The sequence below is a fragment of the Pezoporus flaviventris genome, unplaced genomic scaffold (genome assembly GCF_033815535.1).
Source record: "Pezoporus flaviventris isolate CSIRO_AGI_PZ_B2104156 unplaced genomic scaffold, CSIRO_AGI_Pfla_v1 ptg000029l, whole genome shotgun sequence".
NCBI classification, from domain to species: Eukaryota; Metazoa; Chordata; class Aves; order Psittaciformes; family Psittacidae; genus Pezoporus; species Pezoporus flaviventris.
The window spans coordinates 18,269,043-18,283,477 of NW_026892577.1; the positions used below are offsets into that span (position 1 = coordinate 18,269,043).

Consider the following 14,435-nt stretch of genomic DNA (forward strand, 5'->3'; position numbering starts at 1 on the left):
CCTGTAATATCCAGACTGCTATTGGCAAGGTTTCATGGCATTGTTCTTGTTCTAAAGTAGCCAGGCCCTCATCAGTGCATGGCAGCAGAACTTCCTGCAGTCAGAAAAGGGCAACTTTCTGCCAGCTCCCCTTCTGCTGCTGCTTTGGGGTGGGTTTTTTTTTGTGGATGCAAAGTGAAGCTCTTTCAGCCTTTTCCTGTCACCTTCCAGAGCACCAGAGTTTCAGTTCCAAGAAAAACTCCAGCAACTTTTCTGCTTCATTCCAGTTTTATTCTTACATGTTTCTGGGACTGACTGGGCTTCAAGAATAACATTGAGCCTAACTGTTTTAAAAGAGCTGTTTCATACAGAAGTGCATGATACTTAGCCCTGGATTATAGGAGAGAGCTCAGCTTCTCTGCAGTAACACTCCCAACATTGTCACTAGCACTGATCCCTGCAGGCAGCCCCTGCTGCCAATAGAACTCACCATGTAATGGACCCAGCATTGCTACCAGTGGTAGAGCTGCATCAATAAAAGAGGTTAAGAGTAGCTTTCAACTGCCTCCAAGCCTTTTCCTGCTTTCCTCCCAGTTAGCATTGTCCCTGACAGATAAACAATCTATCTAGCAAAGACTCTTCTAAATACCCTCCTCTCTAAGTGTGTAGACAATTTGGTCAGGGAGGACTTAATGTGTTTCTATTATTTTCAGCTGTGCTTGAATCAACAGGCACAGGCACATGTGATTAGTTTGGGGTTCAAAGGTTGCAGGTGCAAGTTCTTGCTATTTTAGAAGCTACCACTGAACTTCAGCTCCCAAGCCATAGTGGGGTTAAACAGCCTTACCCTTTCCAACTTAGGAGCTGTCAGGGTAAGTGCATTAAATGACAGGCTCTGATTACTCAGAGGTATTCCATGATATAAACAACTTGGGCAAACCAGTTCATGTTTCCTCATGTCACTTTCTTCAATAGCATGGCATGGCTTCTGTTTTCTCTGGAATGTGCCTTCCCTGTTCAGCTCAAATGAGTATATTCTCATGCTACCATTTCCAGTCACTTCAGAAACACCCCTTCCCGCTCCCACACCTGGCCAGGGTCATCTTCCAATAGCTAATACTCTGTTCTGGTTTTCTTCTTCATCATCATCATTATTTATTAATTATTATTATTATTGTATTTTCTTTTACTTTGTTTCTCTACAGGAGACATCTTTCTCACCGTTTTACAACACAACTCTAAAGTCAGTAAGTACATTGCATAGGATGAAGACCAACTAACGACTCACTGTCATGTTACCTGTAGGAGCTGTGGGATGGGATTCTGGAAGAGAAATTGTTGCTTTTATGGATGAAGTTTCATTTGGGGTACACCAGGTTTGCCAGTGCCCTGCACTACACACCTTGCATCTGTGAGGCACTGATTGGTCCTCAAGCAAGGCTGTGGAGGCCACTGCCTCCAGCATCCTGGTAAGGACAGAGAGAAGACTGTGGTAAAAGTGCATCTTTTCTTGGGGTTTCCCATTCCCCTTTGTGCTGTTTTTCCTTCTGAATCTAGCTTTCTCTGGCATATGTATATGCTTATCTCTTGTATATGCTTTGCATATGCTTTCTTTCAGCCTCAAGCCTCCTTTTCAGGAAAAATACATATTTCTCCCATTCAGTTAGAACCAGTGCTGGCAGGACCAGAGTTTGGGTTTTTGCTTATGACTGGCAAGTACAGGCCATGACTTCAGGGGACAGCTGGGTGCTCCATGTGTTACTGACCACATGCTGGTTTTAGTCTTGAAACTGCTCACTTAGCCTTTCTCCTTGCTTGCTTTCTATGAAACACTTCTTTGTAAATGTTCTATAACCGTCTTATTTCTAGACTTCTGCACACACATCTGGAAGCATAACTGCCCAGGCAGATTGTTCTTCTGGGGTAAGAGTTTGTTTCATTATTTAATGCAATTGATTACATGGAATGTTTTCCTTCTGAAATCAAACCTCTTCTTCTTCTGTCAGTCTCAGTGTGCAGTACAGCTGTGTTGGGCGATACTGTTTTGATCCAGGGCTGTGGTTTTGTTGCTTGCATTGGCTTTTCTTGATGTTGTATGGTAGCCACTCACCCAGCTACTAAGCACAGAGTTAAAGGATCACATTGCATGCATTTAGTCTGTCCTTCTTTGTAAGTTAGTATGAGCCCTGGGTTGTTGGAGTAGCCGCAGGGATACCCAGCATTGTGACCTTGGTCCTTGCAGTCATCTTGGTGGTGGTCTGTGTTACTCAGTGGAAGAACTACAGCTTGAATCAGGTGACTACCTTTCACTCCTAGGTGCCTTGCTACATCCAGGCCTAGACCTCTGTGTCAGAAACCTTATTCAACATCATCTGCAGCTCTCTGCAAGTTCAGCACCACATCCCTTGGCACTCAAACTGTCTCTGCTCTATCTTTGAAAGGCTGGACCTCAGACTAAGAGTTAAAGTTTCATAAAGATAAAAGAGAAACTCATATGAAAATACTGTGATTGTACCTAATTAAAGAGTGTTTTGGCATCCAGCTTAGAATATGTTGGATATTATCCCAAATATTATTTCCTGTGTGGTTATTTATCCCCTGAGTATGTCCTGAGTTCTGGAGCTGTCCAGTAACTGACCATTTTCTCACTTCCCTGTGCTTCTTATGCAGTTGTTTGTGAAGTATAGATAGTTGTTGTTTGCCAATGTTTTATTCTTTGCTTCAGATGAATCAACATCCCGATGGGCAGGAAGAACATGAATATGAATCATCCCCTCCCAGACATCCAAATGTAAGTCATCTCTTAACGGATTCGCAACATAATACGCGTACTGCTGAGCAACTTACCAAATGCAGGACTGGCTTTAAGAGTAGCCCTAAACTAGTACAGAGCTCATGGTGATCTCTTTCCCCATGCTTGCCTGGGGCTCCTACATGACTGCTATTTCTGGTTGCATGTCTGTCCATTTGATGAAATCCCAAATAAGAGGCCAACAGTGGTTTGCGGTTGGTTTAGAACGCGCAGGCATTATAGCTGTGTTCTGCATGAGCAAAAATGGAGGGCGAAGGAGGGAAGAACCCAAGATGTGAACAAGTGTGATAGTTCTTCAAAATACTGCTAAACGTTTCCAAAGGGAGGTGGAAATTCTTGCGTACTGTATTCTCTGCAGCACTCACAAGGTCTCTGACTACCTTGTGACAATCATCATAGAAATTCTGACTTTTATATGACCATGGTGCAGGGAGCAACAAATACATATGTAAATGAAGATCAAGACAGACACTGCAAACTGGAGATCCAGACACAACCAGAGCCCATGAGGATGCAGAAACACAGAAGAGAGACACCTGTGGTGGAATCCATTTATGAAAACCATCCATCCTGTCACTGAAAAAACCCCACCAAATAGTGGCTGGGGCCAGAAATAACAGGCACAATCCACCAAGGATCACACGGTGGCAGTGAGAGTTTTCTCTTTGCACGTACATGAAATTCTATGGAAAACGGGAAAGAGACTTTGGATGGGGGAAGGGCTGTTTGAAATGATGTCTCTAAGATGTGGAAGCAAAATCAGATTCCCCTGGAGCACCCAACCTCTCTGGGAAAGATGTTTTGCTGTCCCCCTAAATTAATTTGTTTTAATAAAGAACATATAAACCCTTGCAGTGATACCGATGGTAGAAAAGAGCAGCCAGAGAGTTTGTTGGAGTCCTTACCACTCAGGTGCCTGAGTTCCTTCAGGCTCTGAGTGAAATGAAGACAGGCTCTTCATTTGACAGAAGGAGTCCAGACCATAACTGAGATGAAATGAAATGCCCAAGAAAACTGGAATAAAAATGCAACTCCAGCTGCAGAACTTTGCCCCCATGATGGCAGCTTCCCTTAGTTCTCAGCTGTTCCTTACCTGCAGTGGTGTCTCGCTACTGTGTTTTCTTCCTTAGACCTAGGCTTTTCAGCTGGGAGGTGGAGTGAAAGTGTGATTCAGGCAAGAGACACCATCCAGAGAAATTACACCCTCAGCAGCCCCACCTTGATTCAGGGCAGGGTGCTGAGTGGCCACAGTGACAGGGGAGGTTGTACTGGCAAATGCCTGGGAGGGAGCAGAAGGGGGAGTTGGTGGGAGAAGAACAGGGCTGAGCCGTAGCAAAGGCTTCCCACTCCTAGCTTGTGGGAAGGCTAGGCCACAGCGTGTCTGAGACATGAAAGGAGCCTCCGGAGCAGCCATGGCTCCCATCAAGAGGGTGAAGGCAGACAGAACTTCAGCCTCTGAACGCACCGCTTTAGGAGGGATGCTGCAGTTATACTTTGTCCAGCTGTGGGTAGCGGGGTTGGCAGCCCCAAGAACAGCAGATAGAGCTACAGAAAGCCCCCAGGCTGCAGGACCCTCTTCCTACCCTGCACTGCGAGTCTTCCTGCCTGGTCTCGTGCTGTGACTGGCAGGGGGTCCTTGAAGGCAGCAGCAACGGGTCCAGCAGATGAAGCAGGCAGGAGCCTTGCCCCTGTAGGCACAGCCTTTCCCACAGGGCACTGGCCACAGGCACTGCAGACCTACTCTGCAGTGGAGCAGCAGATGTAGGTACCAACCTAACCCAAAGAAAATTATGGCTCAAGTCTTTTCAAACAGATTTTTCTTTATTGGGTCATTAACAAAGACACATACAGCGGTATCCACATGCAAAGCACGCTGCTGTTTTGGGGGGGCCCATGCTGAAGGAGAAACATGTCATGGCAAGAGCCATTTGTGAGAAAATCGGCTGTTTGATGCAGCCACTGCACTCAATGAGCCCATGGACAGAGTATCAGTGCAACAGGCTATAATGACACCCAAGGCCTCCCTGAGATGTGATGGAGCAGTTCTGGGAGGCTTTGAAGGCGTCTACTCTATGTCTGTACCTGTGTTTGGGCTGCCTTCTTGGAGGCCTTGGAAAGGTGGGCCAATGCTCCTGCAATTGTTTTTATTAAGGGACATGTGTCCTGGTTTCAGCTGGGACAGAGTCAATTTTCTACCCAGGAGAAGGAGTGGTAGAGTGCAGAGAATGGTTTTCTGCTTTTCAACGGGGGATAGCACAGAGCTGGTAGGCAGGAGGTACATTGCCTGTCCCACTCAGCACTGGGATTATGTTGATTTCCTGGGGGTTGACAGTAGGCTTCAAGGTAAAGTTCTGCAAAATGGTGGTCATGAATAAGAATATCTCCATGCGTGCCAGGCCCTCTCCAGGGCATATTCGCTTCCCTGGAAGTGAAAACAGCAAATAGCACTCTGCTGACTAGACCAGAGTTTGTACTAAGCAGATGTGTTGCACAGCTTTATTTACCAGATACACCCATAGCAGTGAGATGACCGTTAGGATTACTGAGGACATTTGCAAGAGAAGAGTTTGTTGAAGAAAAACCCTTGGCCGTTTGATTGGGTATGTGAAGGAAGAACAGAAAGACGGGTTGGTTAAGGATGACTGGTGGCTGTGCAGGAAGGTGACAGGTGTTTTAGAAAGTGTCAGTGGGTCCCACTTGTATCATTATATTGGCAACTCCTAGTAGGAGGTTTGAGAAGCCCCAAACAAGATGGGAAATGCAGCTAAGGAGAATAGCAATACGGAGGAGTTATCCAAAGAGCAGTGAGCCCCAAGGAAGCACCAAGAGGACCATGCTAGGGAGAGGGAGTGTGTGTTATAGGGAAAGACAGGATGCTTGGCCAGAGCAGGAAGTCAACAGAGAGAGGAAGAGAGAGAAAGCCTGCGCTTTACCTGCTGAGAAGGGCATGAAGAACTCGCTCTTCCTAAAGGTGCCATTCGCATTCAAGAAATGTCCAGGGTTGAACTCATTTGGGTTTGGAAACTCTTTACTGTCATGGAGGACAGAATTGAGGATGGGAAAAATCGTAGTGCCCTGAGGTAACACAAGAGGAAGAGAGCATGAAGGGGAGTCTAGTTGGATCACTTAATCTGACTGCCTGCCAAGTGAAAACTCAGCTTCCCAGCACAGCCCTACCCATGTTTCATTTCCCTTTGGGGACCCCTCCTTTGAGGAGGCAGCTTTAGGGAGACCCTGCTAGATGTCACAAAAGGGACAGTTGGCTTCTCTTCCTGAGCACTTCCTCTCACTTTCACATCATTTATCCTCACTCTGCTCTAGTCATCTGGGGACGCCTTATCTAACTCTTCTTCTTAGTGTTTCGCAATAATGAACTTATAGATGCATCATGTTCCTTCTTTCCTGCAAGATCCCAAAAGCAAAAGCACACAAGGTTGTGGAAATAAAGCACTGTTACATTCTCCTGATAAATTTCTCCTGACAGGATCCTCTTCTTTCTCTCTTCCGGACCATTTGTGGGGTTTTTGTGTGGATCATGGGCAGGGAGAAATAAACAATCCAGCAGTGATGACACAAGAGGTGGAAGCTAAGCAGATCCCTGGGTCCTGCGTTTTGATTGTACAAGATAGCTGAAAATCAAGATGTCAACCGCCACATGCTACTGTTTCCCACGGCCACCCAGAAGAGCAATGAGCATTGCCGTAGCCAGCCAGGCCAGGTCTTGGGTTGCTCTAGTCTTGCCTCTGGCAGTAGCCAGTAGTGACTGCCTCAAGCAGTGTGTGAGCACAGGGCAAACAGGTTTTTCTTGTTCCCTTGAATAGCCAGGATAGACTCCAGCACTTTGTGGCTGAGGGGCTCTCTGTGCTCAGCAACTACCAACTGACTTTACTGTCTCTCCTGGAGGGTGGTGAGCAGTTCCACAGCTTTGCTGCCTTTTGTGTGAGGAGTCACTGCTCTGTGTTTTTTGTGAACCCACTGTATTTCTACAGGGAGGTGAAACTGCAGGGCAAGTGAACAAAGGTGTTGGGCAGAGTTGCTCTTCCACACTTTGCCTACTAACCTTTGGAATGACGTACTCTCTGAAGCGTGTGTCTTTAGTCACAGTGTGAGGGAGGCCCATGGGGATGAGGGAGATGAAGCGCTGGATTTCATGGGCCACTGCATCTGTGTAGGGCATCTGGGTCCTGTCAGCCACACAAGGTCTTCGTGATCGTCCTATGACCTGGTCAATCTCTTCTTGAACTTTCTCTGTCATGAGAGGCACAAACCATAAAATGGGTAAAGAAAACCAAACCTACCTAAACAGGTTGCCCTAAGCTGTCCAAAGAACACAGGTGACAGGAGCAGTGATGCTGGTTTTGGTGTCAACTAGAACACACCTCCACTGCAGCCCCTGCAAAGAATGTCTTCCTAGTGACTTGGTTAAATAGGAGTACTGGAAGACAAAGATGTGGACACACTCAGGTCCGGGCCGTGAGGAGAGTGTAGCTGATGATGATGTCAGTGAAGCTGAGGGATCTCTAATGACCACCCTGGGGAAAGATGGTGCAGGGACTTTGCCCATTTGGATAAAATATGAGAAAGGGAGGAGAAAAGTTGTGGTGTTGGACACGTGCCCAGCCCAGGTGAACAGCTAAAGAGGAAGAGGTCACAGACTGGTACCTTGTATCTTCGGGTGTTTAAGAAGAAGCAGAAGCCCGTATCTTATGGTGGTGCTAGTTGTCTCAGTTGCAGCAATGAACAAGTCGAAGGTGGTGGTTATCAGGTTCTTCATGTGGAAAGTGGAACTGGGACAGTCTTTCTCCTAGAGAAAAAGCTGGGATGTTGCTCCAGCTGAGATAAGAAAAGTGGCCCTCTCTTGTGTCATCCCAGGCCTGCCTTTTCACCCAGAGCTGCTGCATTTCTCCGCTAAGGTGCAGCAGCCATCTGGGGCATTATAATGCTGTCTTTATGCAGTAAGCTCAACCCCACAGCAATCTTCTTTCAAGCTGTTGACCAAATGCTATGTAGCTGCCTCTTTTCACTTGCTATGCCAGCTGCCAGTTGGCTAGTTTCTAATGAAAGAACTGCAAGACCAGACTGCAAATGTCCCTGTGTTTTGGTGAGAGCAGATGAAGGTCTTGATGTCCAAGCAGCTACAGGAAGTGGCTGGTGAGTGTGTAGACCCAGAGCTGTAAGCTCTAGCAGAGTTAGTATCTGAGGTTTGGTGTCTTCCCACAGCTCAGCGCAGCTGCCTGGGAAGGGGTCATCCTAATGCCTGTGTTAGGAGAGGGAAGGGGTTCAGTGTAGGTGTATTTGGGGCTGAGCTGGGGCTCTATGCTGTCTCCTTACCTCCTGCATTTTGTTGAGGAAGAGGTCAATGAAATCCCGAGGGGAAGTGGGATCTAGGGAGGCTTGGTGTATTTTCACTTCCTCTGACACAAAGGCTTTTAGAGAATCAAATTCTTTGAATATGTTGTTGTGTGGGCCAGGCAAGTAAACCAAAATGTTTGAGAACATCTGGTAGAGCTGAAAAGAAAGAAACAGGAAGGTCCATAGCATGATCATTGCTCTTTTCTTTGATATTAGCAAAAAGCCTAGAAAGGCCACAACCCTCTCAACTGTGCCAAGCAGAAGGCTTGGCGCAAGTATGAAGCTGGGCACAAGTATGAGGCTGGGCAGTCTGACAGCATGGTAGGGTCTTGCTTAGTAGCAGTAGAAATCTCAAAGGTGGAAAAGAAGGATGTTCAGGACTAGGGGGAAGCTGCACTTAGCTGGCAAAGCCAACTCCATTGGTGAGGATGCTTCTTGCTCTTGAATGAATTCCCACTTGTGCAGCAGGGCATTGATGGAGTCCTAGTTAGAAGACTGAAATGCAACTTCATTGGGAGGGAGGCCTCCTGCTCCCCTGGGAGAATATTGACACTGTGAAATGGCTATTGAATGTACCTGTCCCCAGAGAGAATTCATCATCTCAAAGATGTTGTTCATGTTGTTCATCAGGGCCAGGAACTTCTTGTCTTTATAGTCATATCGTTTCCCAAAGACGATGGAGCATATGACATTGGAGATAGCACAGCTCAGGATAAAGGTTGGGTCAAAAGGTGTTCCTGTGATTTCAGATAAGTTACAAACCATTAAAAAAAACCCCAAATCTATGGCTACTTATGACTACTGTGGGTACCCTGAGGCCTGGTTATTAGAGGAAATATCAGATCACAGTCTCTCAATGACACAGAAGGGTCCTCCAAAAAGAACAGTACATGATTATGGAATTATTTACTGCTTTGTAATGGGGCATAGCTGGTGCACAGACCAGACACATGGGAACTTCAACTCTATGCTGAAAAGATGGGTCCCTTAATACAGTCTTTGTTTTTTGCACTCATAACCTATATTAAAAATGGACCATACCCTTTGTTTTGTCAATCTCTTCCAGAAAGTACTCAATTTCCTCCTGGATTCTCTCTTCAATGCTCCTCTTCCCCATTCCAAAGTTGCGCAGAGCGCTGAGAGCAAACCGCCGAGCTTGCAACCACTCCTCGTTGTTGCTAAACACAATCCCTGCAGAGGAAGAAGGAAGAGGAAAGACCTGGCTTGGGCATGCTACGTGTGAAATGAAGAGGCTCATGGTGACAGTGAATCCTGTCCCTGTGACAGCATTGACATGGTGGTGTCAGTACTGTGGTTTGGAGAATATCTCTGGAGGTCCTGTAGCCCAGCTGCCTGCTTTTGGCTTTTTTCACCACATAGCCAGCCTCCCTGTGAACAAACAAGTCATCACTCATATCAACATGTAATTTCCCTTGTTGCAACTGGTGGCTGCTGCTGCTGCTTACCCTTTCACTGGTATCAATCCAGCTTCATTTCTCTGCTATCCTCATTAGCTCATGTAAGCCAACAATCACAGCCCACTCTGCCTTCCCTTCCCTTCTCCAGGTGGGTCCCGTTGTTCACTCCCCACAGTCTTCCCTTGTGTATAATAAACTCCAGCTCTGCCGAATGCATACTCATCCCTTCCCTTCTCCTCAGAAGGAGCTTGATCAGCAAACATACCTAATCCATTGTTAGCCCTGTCTCCTATTGGCATGTGTCCTCTGCCAGCAAACTCATCCGCACGATCAACCAAGGCTTCTTTCACCACATCATGTCCATGCAGGACCACCACTGGGTCAGAGCCCAGGTGCACTGTGAACACTGGTCCATACTCTTCACTGAGCTGTCAAAATGCAAGAGAGAATGAGCAGATAGGGAGGAGGAGTTGAAAAGTGGCCTTGCTGCTGCATCCCACTGCAGGTAGTGCAGCCTCACAGACCAGCAGTGTCCAGATCAGTCCTGTCATGATAATTCTGGGTGTGGAGAGGGTTTCCAGCTATCAGGCCCTGAACAACAATGGCAATAGCAGTGAGGGGAGAAGCTGAGATCCCTACCACTTTTCTGCTCCTCTAGGCTTGCCACTCATCAAGCTAGAGCCACATGTTGTCCCCATGCACAGGTCGTACATGGTTCTCAGCCATAGAATAAAGTAAGAGAAAATAACGTAAGAGAGAAGAAAGTAGCTTTACCTTCTGGAGGGTTTTAGCCATGTTCTTTGGTTTCACCTGCAGCACGTTACCTAGGATGGGAAGGGGAATTGGTCCTGGGGGCATCTTCCCCTTTCCAGACTTCCCTCTCCATGCTGCAACAGAAAGCAGGCAAGCAATGCAAACTAGAAGGACAATAGTGGCTGCTCCCAGGAGCTCCATTTGCTTCTGCAGCTCAGGAGGGAGTGACTCTGGCTGCCGGAGCCCAAATTTATATACAGAAGGGCTATGTTGGTTCAATAGCAGGTTTTTGATTACACGGCTTAGTCAACACTACTAGTCAATCATTTGTTAGACCGCCCTGCGTTATGAAACTAGGATTTCTTTTGGCGTTAGTTGGTCATTGAAAACAGACCTTATCTCAAATAACTGCAGCAGCCAAGAGTGGTTAAGAAACTTGTAATGTGCTGCTAAAACTTCTTTTGTTTCATCTGAAGTTTATCATTAAAGAGGTCACGCATAGGAGTGCACTTTTCTACTGGGGTGCTCGCAGAAATTCACTGTTGCGAGAACATCTTCCAAGTTCTTCAATGCCATTTGGATTTTCTGTTCTTTGGTATTGACTGTACAAGCTCTCAGTGGGGTCAGCCATCCTTGCTTGTTCCGGAAGTCTTCCTGACATTAACAGTGGAGTTTGTGCTTCATACAGTAAGACAAAGAACTTATTGACAGGTTCTCAGTGCACAGCAATCATCTTGGTCTCTCTCCATAGGGCTGTCTGGCCTCACAAGAGACAAAAGTAAAAAAGTATCCATCTAGCAAGGGCAGAAAGGCCTCCAGACATCACAACAGACAAGAAAGGGTTTGCTGAGAGAGATAACATAAACACAGAAGGAAAGGGGACTAGACCTCTTCAAGGTCTCCTAGAGGAGAGAAAGACTGAGATAAGGAGGTAGAGAAAAGAGAAATCAACAACTTGAGAGCATCTTTAGGGAATGACATCCCAAGCTGAGACAAAGCTGCACATGTGAGAAGCTGGATATAGGTTAGTGCAACCTGGCAACTAGTCCTTGCACTTGCAATGGCCAAAGAAGTTCACCTAGCCTACTGATGGAAGCTGGCCCGCACAAGCTCCTGTTTTGTTGATGTCTTGACTCTGGTATGAGGAACTGCTTCCCTGGAAGGACCAGAGGTGCTCTGGGAGGCTAAACGGCATGTCTGGTATGCCGCAAGGACTTCAAAAAGAGCTGGGGGCTTCCTGACAAACATTACTCCAAGGGCAGTGTACTTGCAAGGTCCCAACAGCAGTGGCAATGGCAGGTAGAAAGGATCCTTAGGGCTGTGGCACTGACTGTGCTCAGCTTGCTCAGTCTTGCCGTATCCCTCCGTGCCTCCTGAGCTGTGACACTTTTGCAGGCAGATAGAGCTCATCTAACTGAGCCGATGTTGTGAGTACCTAGGATGAGGGACTTGGTGGGAATTAGTGAGGGGCCTAGTGTGCTGGGTTTGCTGTGCAGCAGTGTGTTCACGTGAGTTTCCCTTTCACTCAGAGATCCTAGTGAAGGTCTCCATCCAAGGCCAGGTTGAATGGGTCTTTGAGCAACCTGGTCTAATGGAAAGTCTCTGCCCATGGCAGAGGGTTGGAACTAGATGAGCTTTATGGTCCCTTCCAAACCAAGCCATGCTATGATTCTGTGATCCCTTGCAAAAGTTTGTGGCTTCTGTATGTCATCCTTGTTCATCCTTATGTCATCCTTAAGTCATCCTTGCTCTCTCTCACAGGCACAATAATTTGCTAGTTGGTGTTTTAAAATCTCATTTTACTTCTTAAAGATCCATATTTGTTACCTCAGTGGAAAATCTGAATAGCCAACAAGTTTGGGCTGGTTGCTGGGCTGGCCTAAACTCCTGCATCAGCTCAGACGTTTCCAGAGAAGGTCATGGAAGTTCATGTAGTTCTACGGCCTTTGATCTGGTGAAAGTGGAGTTCATGGGAGTTTGCACTGCTACATGAGGTACCTCTGCTGATAGAGTTCATGAGCTTACCATGTTCTCTGTAAAGTTCCCTCTTTCCTGAAAAGTGACAAGGGGTCACTTCTCAGCTCTGTCTCGCAGTTTGCAACATACTTTGGACAAAAGCTCTGGAACAAGGAATACTTTCAAAATTTCTCATTTTTATCAGGATAAAATCATTATATTCCAAACATTCCTACCACCCTGCAGACACTCTGGGGGATTTACAAGGGGGTGGGGGGGAAACCCATAAAACTAGTCACTCAAATCTTTCACTGTGGGAAAGCATGGACCATTTCATGTCACGGTAGTGCCCAAGGGTTTTCTGAGTACTCACTTCTGTTTGCAGACACTAAGAGTAGGAAGGGTTGGTCTGTCCTCTCCATCCATGTAAAAGTCCAGGAAGGTAAGGTTGAAATCCTCCCCTCTCCATCTTCCCCAGGAACTTTTGTTCTAAGTTCATTGGAAGCACGTAGTAAGGGTCTTCAAAGAAATAAGGCTACCAGTTTTGTAGCTTTGCCTCTTTTTTAATAAAGCACAAGCTTGAGAAAAACCTGCCATCACTGTGTAGAATCTCCTCAGGCTTGCTGCCTGTGCCTTCTCATTTTGGACCTCGGTTCAGAAGGTGGCACTGTGAGACGCCACGTCTGCCAGAACCCTTGTACCTGGAATGCTTAGTGCAGACATCCCTGTTGTCTGCAAATGCAGTTCAGCTTCTGTGGAGGATTATTTTGGCTGAATCACTCTTTCATGCACTTCCATTTTGTACCATACGTGGACACTACCCATACCATGTAGGGGCCAGACACACAGTGATCTTGTCGGAGGCTGTCCTTCAACACACGGGGCATTTTCAGTTCCTTTTCCCAACACTTCTTGATGGTGGTGTTCAATACCAAGTTTCCTTCCAATAGGTCTCTCGAGCCAGCGCAATTCCTACTGCCACCCTGTCTGCCCAGTTTCCCAGGCTCAAAATCATTAGGAGGAGATGATTTTCCTGGTGGACATCCCAGGGCAATATTAGCTTGCTGGAGTCATGATCAGCTGAAGACGAGTGGCCTGAAGAGATGCTTGCTTCACCTACCTTCCTCCTCTGCATGTCCCGTTTGTGGTGGTCTTGGGTGCTAGCTAAATTGGTGCTTACAGCTGGGCCGTTACATCGTGTGGGAGCTATCAAATACATGAGGAAGAGATTGGAGAGACCTGCCTGTTTCCTCTCAGCCAGGTTGCTTTCCACTTCCTATAACAACTTCCAAACAAAGCATTTAATTTCCGTGAATTTCAGGTTCATTTCACTTGCCTCCCGTCTCTACATCACCCAACATGGCTTTCAAATGTGTGTGTAGAAATTAGGAAAGGGTGCTTACTTGAAAGTGGGTTTAGCACAGATATTGCTTGGTGGATCTACAGCACTCCCAGTGTTGATTCACAGAGTTGCTCTTTAAGTATGTGTAGGCGTTTTATCCTGTCAGCATAAGCAAAGTATTGATGTGTTAAAGTGTAATGAAATAGCTCCAAAGTACTTTGTTTATTTGTTATAGTTAACCCAATTATCAGCAAGTGTTGCAGTCAAATGAAGCATTCAGCAGTCATACAGTAGCTCTGAGATGAGGCAGGATGACTTGGAACAATGCTCAGCTTGTACAGAGGTGAAGTTTCCCTCCCTGACAAAGTCCAAACGTTTTTCCTAGGTGCCTCTCCACCGTGGCTGGTCAGTGCCTTGGCAGGGCACAGGCAGGAGCACATCTGGTTCATGAGCACTGCTCAAACAACAGCCCTACAGGCAGCCTTTTGAGATCCATGTGTACCAGCCTCTGCGGTGCCGAGCAGCTGAAAAGGTCTTGTTCTTTGTGGAACAGCCTTTCTGGTTGGTGCGTGAAATAAGCGGTGTCCACGGTAGGCACAGGAATGTTCTTCACCTAGATGGGATCACGGCATCCTGTAGAGCTGTAGAGGAAAGATGGGCTGTAGGCTAAGGTGGGAGAGCAGAGGAAGCACTTCCCTTAGACTCAGTTACTACCCGTGCCTGCTGATGAGGGCTGGCTGGAGAGGCAATCATGCTGCCTGCTGCGTGGTGCTGTGCAAACATCAAGGAGCAGGAGGGTCTGCTGAGAGCAGAAGTGCGGTTG

General features: G+C 46.8%; 1 protein-coding gene across 1 annotated transcript; it reads right to left on the minus strand.

The window, feature by feature from the left end:
- Nucleotides 1-4,591: 4,591 nt before the first annotated feature.
- Nucleotides 4,592-10,530, minus strand: LOC133272312 (cytochrome P450 2C19-like). Its single transcript, XM_061459376.1, has 9 exons — nucleotides 10,336-10,530; nucleotides 9,827-9,989; nucleotides 9,185-9,334; nucleotides 8,720-8,880; nucleotides 8,123-8,299; nucleotides 7,454-7,595; nucleotides 6,852-7,039; nucleotides 5,725-5,866; nucleotides 4,592-5,213 (listed from the first exon to the last, which is right to left on the minus strand). The coding sequence occupies exons 1-9, from the start codon at nucleotides 10,513-10,515 to the stop codon at nucleotides 5,032-5,034; spliced, it is 1,485 nt and encodes a 494-aa protein (XP_061315360.1). The 5' UTR covers nucleotides 10,516-10,530; the 3' UTR covers nucleotides 4,592-5,031.
- Between the last annotated feature and the right edge of the window lie 3,905 nt (nucleotides 10,531-14,435).

Bases quoted from the DNA above. Each gene is read 5' to 3' on its own strand.
- LOC133272312 (XM_061459376.1), bottom strand. From the start codon at position 10,515: ATGGAGCTCCTGGGAGCAGCCACTATTGTCCTTCTAGTTTGCATTGCT. The intron at 9,335-9,826 runs GTATGTTTGCTG...CTTCCTCTGCAG, and splicing joins CAGGGCTAACAATGGATTAG to GGATTGTGTTTAGCAACAAC. The intron at 7,040-7,453 runs GTACCAGTCTGT...CTCTCATGACAG, and splicing joins TAAACACCCGAAGATACAAG to AGAAAGTTCAAGAAGAGATT.